This window comes from Tupaia chinensis, unplaced genomic scaffold (genome assembly GCF_000334495.1).
Source record: "Tupaia chinensis unplaced genomic scaffold, TupChi_1.0 Scaffold000292_1, whole genome shotgun sequence".
NCBI lineage: Eukaryota > Metazoa > Chordata > Mammalia > Scandentia > Tupaiidae > Tupaia > Tupaia belangeri.
In genome coordinates, this window is record NW_006159777.1 from 2964580 (window position 1) to 2972486 (window position 7907).

The following is a 7907-nucleotide window of genomic DNA, read 5'->3' on the forward strand; positions in this document are numbered from 1 at the left end:
GCGGGGCCGGGGGGAGCCACAAGCACGCCCATTAGCATCGGGGCAGGAGCGCCAGCCGTGCGGCAGGTCCCCGTCAGCACCACGGTCGTGTCCACGTCCCAGGCTGTAAGTAACTGCTGGGGAAGGTCGGCCTCCAGGAGGCTCCATCACGGAGCACCGCTTTGGGGAGAGGGAACTGAGACCCTGACCCAGAGAGAGGTGTGGAGGCTTCGGGACGTTCGTGGAGAACGTGTACATGGGGTAGCTGTGCATGGGTTAAAGGTGGTTTTTTTTCTTTTTTGCACCAAAATAGATTAGTTCTCTAATTCTGTTTTCCATGGACTGTTTGAAGTCCCTATGTGTTTACTGACAGGCTGTTTTCTTTGGAACCTCGGTTTATAAAAGGGTACTGCACACCTTGTTCTCGTGGGACTTGAGAGGATCGTGCAGGAGTGCGTTAGGCAGGACCGTCCTCCCGTCGCTCTCCCTTCGTCTGGGCCGTCTGTGGGTAGTCGGCACTAGCTTCCAGAGCCCTTTCTGAGCGTTTTCACACGTCCTCAGAGCGAGACCTCTGGGAGACCTTGCTCCGGGGTTGCTGTGTTTACCCTGCACGTGTCTCGGGGTCATGCTAGGCCGTGCACAGGTCCCAGCCGAGTGCTTTAGTGTCACCCCCGTCTGTAGCCTGGACTCTGATAAGAACCCGTCCCACTGCGAGGCGGGGCTCCAGCAGACGCTTTCGCACATGGATGTGATGTGAATATTTGTGAAGTGGACTGTCAGGACACGTCGTGGAGGCTTACACGTTGGGAGCGTGTTTTGGTTTTTGCCATAGAGTGCTTGGCACTCGCCAGTGAGACAGAGACAGAGAGAAGGAAAGTGGGAAATCACCCTCCAGTGGGGCTAGCCATGCTGCAATCCCTTCTCCATTATTCTCCTGGGATTTTGGGGGTGCACACATGCACCCAGCGTGATTTTCAAGGCACCAGGGCCGGCACTCAAACTGCTGTCAGCCATGTGGGAGTCCAGCACCTTAACCACCACGCTACCTGCTGGCCCAGGTTGTGTTTTAATTGTCAGAGGGTGTGTGCACTCATGAGAGAGAGAGACAGAGAGAGGGAGGGAGTGGGGGAGGGACAGAGGGAGAGGAAGAAGGCCATACAAAGACGAGGGCTTCGGGGCTTTATGTTGTTCCTTGCTCTGGGTTGGCCTTGCCACCTGGGTGAGTCCGATGTGATGTCCCCTAGCTCACCTCTCTTATCTCCGGGTGGGAGGGAAGTACCTGGAGAAAGTGCCTCCCTGACCTGGCCGCCCGCCGCTCCAGTTCAGCAGCACGGGCCTGCCTTCTTGGAGTCTGCTAACTCTTGAGTTCCCCTGGCCACCTGGGGATCACACCGGGCAGCCCATGTGCACGGTCTCACTGGGCAGTCTGTATGTGCCTGGCACGGCGCCGTGAGCTGGTTGGAGCTGAGGCAGGCGGACTGCCCTCGGGAGCTCGGCTCCAGGGCGTGCTGGGCGGGGCGTGGGTTCCCTGTGAAGGCAGGTGTGCACTGTGCCGCTGCTGCTCTAGGTAGCCTGGGAGAGCCTGCAGAGCAGGGGACCAATCGAGGGGGTGCCCTTGGCCCAGACTTAGATTATCGAGGCCCGACGGGGGCAGGGACGGGCATATCTGTGCTGCTGCCCCTCTGTTCTTGTCTCCTGAGATGACAGGGGCGTTCTTGTCTCCCGAGCCACCAAACCCACTGGCTTTGTCTGCAGGGGAAGCTGCCCGCACGGATCACTGTGCCCCTCTCCGTGATCAGCCAGCCGGTGAAGGGCAAGAGTGTGGTCACAGCCCCCATCATCAAAGGCAACCTCGGAGCCAAGTGAGTGATGCCGGGAGGCAGGGCGGGCGGGGTGGGTGCCTGCTTGTCCTTGTCTGGCAGCTGCTCCAGGGCCCTTCGGAAAGCCACCTTCGCTGTGCTCTTTGACAGTGCTCACTGAGTGCCTCCTGGCGTCCTGAGTGCAGTGATCAGAGCAGCCGGGTCCGCAGGTCTCCACACGTCCTCCTCGTGGGGCAGGGAGAGGGTAGCAGAGTGATAGAGCGCCCTGGTGTGGACATGTGCAGGCTCGGGCAGTGGGCGGGGAGCAGTCCTCTGGCCTACGCCAGCTCAGGGCGGAGCTTGCTGGGCCCGTAAGTGGGACAAGGAAAAGGAGCGCAATTCGAGGATCCGGACGCTCAGTGCGGCTCAGGTGCTGAGGCAGTTGGGAGCGAGCATCCTGCTTGGGGCACATGGTGACCTTGGCCTGTCCAGGACTCCTGCTGCCCAGGGGTCAGGCCTGTGGCTGTTTCGCCCACTTGTTTAAAGGCAGGGCCTGGCCGCGTCATGCTCCTGCCTCTGCCTCGTGGCTGGGACCGCAGGTGCACACCACACCTGGCCCTTTGAGGTGGGTCTCACTGCATTTGCCAGGTGGTCCCAGCCTGAGGAGCATCTCATCTGGAAAGCATGCATCCCAGAGGCCACTCCACTGCTGTCCACAAGGCTGGGCCCAGAGGCCACTTAATCCCGGACAGTGGGGCTCCTGGGCTGGCTGCTGCCCTTGCCCTGGGGGCAGTGCAGCCGCTGGCTTCCTCCTGGGCACCAGACTCCTGTCCTTGCACGGTGACCTGCGGTTGGGCCAGAGGCTGTGCCCAAGGCCTCCTCACAGCCATCCTGCTTCCTTCCACAGCCTCGGCGGGCTGGGCCGCAACATCATCCTCACCACGATGCCTGCGGGCACCAAGCTCATCGCGGGCAACAAGCCGGTCAGTTTCCTTACGGCGCAGCAGCTACAGCAGCTGCAGCAGCAGGGCCAGGCCACGCAGGTAAGAGTGTGGACCCACTGCGGCTCCTCTACTGTACTGGGCCCGTGAGCACACCTGCCCTGATTATGCTGCCTCTGCCCGCAGGTGCGCATCCAGACTGTCCCCGCGTCCCATCTCCAACAGGGCAGTGCCTCTGGCCCCTCCAAGGCTGTCTCTACCGTTGTGGTGACCACAGCTCCATCTCCGAAGCAGGCCCCTGAGCAGCAGTGATGAGAGAGCTTCTGAGGAAGACGGAGTGGTCAGTCTCCCCTGCCTGGCAGGAGGGAGCCAGGGGGCTGCACCAGGCCTCCACCATCTGTCCGAGGCAGGCTGGCGGGGCACCGAGGATGGTTCACTCAGGGTCCTGCAGCCTGCCCAGCAGCTGCCCAGTGAGGCTCTGCAGGATGGTGGGAGCAGCTGTCAGGCCAGCCGAGTGGAGTGCTCTCCTGAGGGGCACTCAGGAGCCGTGCTGGTCACAGCGTGTGCAGATGGCAGGTGACCGGCCCTTCTGGTCTCTGAGTGGCCTGGATGTGAGCTTTGTGTTGGTAACAGGCCGTGTAACTTATTTTTTTAAAGAACCTTGTGTACATCTTTATCAAACAGAAACCTGGACTTTTGTCCCCAAACTGATTTCTTATTCTTTTGACCAGATTGGGGGAGTTGCAAAAGCCCTTGTGTGTGGTGGCTGACTCGGTGACCCCGGCAGTGGGGGTGCTGCTGGTGGGAGAAGCCCAGGGAGGAAGTGCGGGGCCCTGAACTGGGGTCAGTTTGGGCCTCTCTCTCACACATGAACTGTGGGGACTGACTTCTGGCAGTCCTCTTGGGCAAGCCTGTTCACTTGTGAGCGCAGACCCGGAGGCAGTGGGAGCTGGGGCAGGGGTGCTGCCTCTGCAGCACACGCTGCATCTCCGCCCAGGCAGGAGTCATGAAGCCAGCTCTGGGGTGGTTACCTGCTTTTGTAAATAAAGTTTTATTGGAACACTGTCCACCCCCACTCACTCGTGCTGTGGCTGTTGCGGTGTTAGGAGGCAGAACTGAGCAGTGGTTGTAGAGATGGCCCTCGAGCCCAGACTGTTTCTTTTGTTTTTAATCTTTTTATTTTATTTTATTTTTTTTGCCTTAGGACACCTGTGCTTGCTGGAGTGGGGCGGGGAAAGGCAGACACAGTAAGAAGGAAAGCGAGAGATCGCCCCCCAGGGGCATAGCCACACCGCAGTCGCTTCTCCACTCCCCTCGGGGTTTTGGGCGCACATGCGTGTGCGCCTGGCATGGATTTTAAGCTGCCAGGTGTGGGGCTTGGACCACGGTCACCTACGTGGGAGTCCAGCAGCGTAACCATTACGCCATCTGCCGGTCCCCAGGCAGCAGTTTGTAGATGAGAAAAGGCAGAACTTTGAGTGATCTTGCAGTTATTTGCTGCTGAAGAACAAACTCCTTAGAGGCCAGCCCTGTGACCTAGTGGGGAAGGGAGCCCGGTCTCCCGTGGCTGACAGTAGCAATCCTGGTGGCTTGAAAATGTGCTAGACACCTGCAAGCATGCCCCGGATCCCAGTAGGGTGGAGAAGGAGGAGAGTAGGTGTGGCCACGCCCCATGGGGGACCTTCTCCTCCATCTTTGCCTCTGGCAAGCACACATACTCTCTGGCCGCTAAAGAAAATGGGAGGGGAACCAGCAGTTAGCGTAATGGCTATGTCGCTAGACTCCCACGTAGTCGACCGTGGTTCGTGTCCCGGACCCGGTGGCTTAAAACTCACGCCGGGCGCGTGTGCGTGCGTGCCCAAGATCCCGAGAGGCGAATGGAGGAGAGGGGATTGCGGCGTGACCATCCCCCCTGGGGGGTGATTTCTCACTTTCTGTCTCTATGTCTCTCTCTCTCTGTCTGGCGAGCGCACGCGCCCTACAGTGAAAATCTCTCCAAAAAAAAAATAGTCAAGAAAATGGGAGGATGGGACCAGCAGTTGGTGTAATGGCTATGTCACTGGACTCCCACGAAGTCGGCTACGGTTTGAGTCCTGGACCTGGCGGCTTGGACTCACGCTGGGTTCAAGTGCATGTGCGCCCAAGATCCCGAGAGGACAATGGAGGAGAGGGGATTGCCGTGTGACCATCCACCCTGGGGCAGGGGGTGTTATCTCGCTTTCTGTCTGTCTGTCTGTCTCTCTCTCTCTGGTGAATGCACATGCCCTATAGCAAAAACCTCTCAAAAAAAAAAAAAAAGCCAGCAGGTGGCATTGTAGTCAGGGTAATGGACTTCCATGAGACCAGTTGCGTTTCAGGTCTTGGTCCTGGCGGCTTGCTTTCTCACTTTCTCTCTCTGTCTCTCTCTGGTGAGCACACGTGAATTAAAAAATAGTAATTCCACATGGCTACCTGTGTGGTTCGAGTCCCGTACTTGGTGGCTTGAAAAACACCTGGGTACATGTGCTTGCATGCCCAAAATCCTGAGAGGAGACTTTAGGAGAAGGAATTGTGGTCTGGTCATCCCCCGGGTCTCATCTGTTACTTCCCATCTCTCTGTCTCTCTCCAGCACGTGCCTCCTCCACGGCAAACTAAAAACAAAGCCCTCTGCATTTACTTACATGATTTCCAGCAGCAGCCCTGGCATCCGACCTCCGCCCCACCGACCCTACCTTCACTGACCAGCGCCCTGGCTGCGCTCTCCTCTGTGCACCTCCTGGAAGTGGCAGGTGACACGGGAGGTTGTGGCTGTCAGCGTGGGGTCAGCCCCTGGTAAGCAGCCATGTCGAATTGGCACTGTGGCATCACTCCAGGTGACAGCACGTGTCTACCAGGCGTGCTGCTGTGTGCGACCTCAGAGTGTGCAGAGGGCACCATGATGGCGTGTGAGGGCCGGTTCTGGGAAGCTCCTGGTGGCAGTCATTGAGTCTCAGGCGCTGGTTGACGAGGTGACGAAGGATCCAGATGGGCAGGTGCCATGGTGGTCAGTTTGTGCTGTGAAATCATGCCCGAGAAGGGTGAAGCTAGAGGTGGCCGCTCCCAGAACAGGTCCTAAACCATGCTGTGTATGGGGCACCAGGGTAAATCCCAGTACTTCATACGTAGCCTTCAAGTATCCTGCCCTGCCTTTTTGTAATCTCAGTGTAGATATTTTCCACAAAAGGAAGACAGCAGGTTTCTGCTTCCTCCTCCAGTCCTTGAGAAAGGGCCCATTTTGTACCAGTTACCAGGAGGGGCCTTTGGGGCTTATGGAATGAATGCATCTTTGGGTCGCTCATCGGCAAAGCAAGGTGCTCCTGAAAGGAGGCCCCAGCTTTCTCTGATCTGTTTTTAGTAGCGCGCTCTTTTTGTTCTTTTTTTTTTGGAGAGTTTTTTTTTTTTTTTTTTTTTTTGGCTACAGGGCGCATGCGCTCGCCAGACAGAGACAGACAAAGCGAGAAATCACCCCCCAGGGGTGATGGCCATGCCGCAGTCCCTTCTCCTCCATTCTCTCGGGATCTTGGGCATACACGCATACGCATCCGGTGTGAGTTTCAAGCCACTGGGTCTGGGACTCGAACCGTGGTTGACTACGTGGGAGTCCAGAGACATAGCCATTACAGTAACTGCTGGTCCCTTTAGTAGCTCGTTCTTAATCCCTAAGCTGTGACTCCAGCCCTAGAAAGTGGGCCAACAGTGGGAGGTCACCTGTGAGCAGCAACTTCCCTGGAGCACCCAGTGCTTCATAGTGGTGAGGTCGGCCGGGTTTGCAGGAGCAGAGTGGTGGAGGGACGATGCTGGGCTTTGAGTCATGCTCAGACTGGCTCTGCCACTTGGCAGCTGCGCCCGCACGCTGGACGGCTTTGCTGGGGTCCTTCTTAAGTTACAGGTTACGAGAACCGAGTGGGAGAGAGTGGCCCAGAGTCCAGGACGTGCTGGGAGAAAGGCGCTACTCGGGCTCTAGGAACCTTTGGTTTGGCCTCACCCGCTAAGCAGGCTACAGAGTTGACCTTCCGCTCCCCTGCCCGTCAGCGCCTGCTGCCTGCGTGCCCAGCGCTGCCCGAGCTGCTGGGCTGTCGGTGGCTCCCCTTCTTGCCCTGCCCCCAGCCCTCGTCCAGGTGTAAGCCTGTACTCTCGCAGCCTCCCTCCCCGGCCTGCTGACTCCTTGCTGGCCCCCCTCCCTGGTGTGTAAGGCCATTTCAGCCTGGCACGACGCGGATGTTTCCTATTTATTGGAGGAAGTTTAAGGTAAAGGCTTATCTCAATCTGAGACGAGACTGTCCAGACGCCGTGGTGCTGGGGACCACTGTCCTGTGCGGCCTTCCCGGCCTTCGCTCTCAGCCACGTTGAAACCCGAGGCCTTGTGCAGCCAGCATTTTCTCGTTTCATGATGAGACCCTCTGCTGTGGTCACTGAGGATTCAAAGGACCCGAGTTCCAGCTCAGCTTCCTGATTTTATTAGGTTGTCACGACAGCTGTGACAAATTTCTCTATGCAAAATGGCCCACAACCCAAAGGAAAAAAGGTAGAACGTTCGGCCTAACTTTGTCACATCAATAGTGGTAGTACTCTGGTACTGATTAGTTGGGGGTGCTTAACAAGTGACGTACAGAATGTATGAAAGCTTGTGATTTATTTTACTTTAAAAAAACGCCCGAGGCCCAGCCAGAGTGGTGCGTGGCTGCACCAGTGCCCTGCAAGGCTGGGAGCCATCTGGCAGCCATGGGTTTGTGTCTCGGTCGGCCTGCATGCGTGCCTGGACTCCTGAGGAGCAGCAGGGCCGTGGGGGGTATCGCAGTGCGGGGTTCCCGCCGAGGCGCGTCTCGCTGGTGGGCGCGCAAATACTCTGTCAGGAAGGCGTGCCAGCCACAGTGGCACCTCTGCAGTGGCCGTCCCCTTGCGTTCTAAGAAAGCACCTGCTGTCTGGAGAGACGGGAGACGTTACCAAAGGCAGGCAGTTCTGGACTCAGTCCTGGATCGACTGTGAGGCTGCCTGTACCAGAACTGTCAGAGCCCGATTCTCTACCCTGAGCGGGCTTGCTGCCTGTAAGTCACTGCACTGTTCTCTAGGAGGGGCATTACACTCGCAGTTCTCTAAAAAATCAGACGCACAGAACACCGAAAGCCAGTTTCCTGGGCACACTGAAGCCGTAGGGCAGGCCAGCGCAG

General features: G+C 57.9%; 2 protein-coding genes across 2 annotated transcripts in view; one reads left to right on the forward strand and one right to left on the reverse strand.

The window, feature by feature from the left end:
* The window catches only part of NFRKB (nuclear factor related to kappaB binding protein), a 23180-nt gene extending 19394 nt beyond the window's left edge, over nucleotides 1-3786 (forward strand). The window contains 4 exon segments of the mRNA XM_027772703.1: nucleotides 12-105; nucleotides 1735-1841; nucleotides 2686-2821; nucleotides 2906-3786. Of these exon segments, the coding sequence (XP_027628504.1) occupies nucleotides 12-105; nucleotides 1735-1841; nucleotides 2686-2821; nucleotides 2906-3031 (463 nt within the window). The 3' untranslated portion in view covers nucleotides 3032-3786.
* Nucleotides 3787-6429: 2643 nt separating this feature from the next.
* Nucleotides 6430-7907, reverse strand: part of TMEM45B (transmembrane protein 45B) — a 9291-nt gene continuing 7813 nt past the window's right edge. The window contains exon 6 of the mRNA XM_006150640.3: nucleotides 6430-7661. The gene's annotated coding sequence lies outside the window, so the exon portion shown is untranslated. The remainder of the gene's footprint in view (nucleotides 7662-7907) is intronic.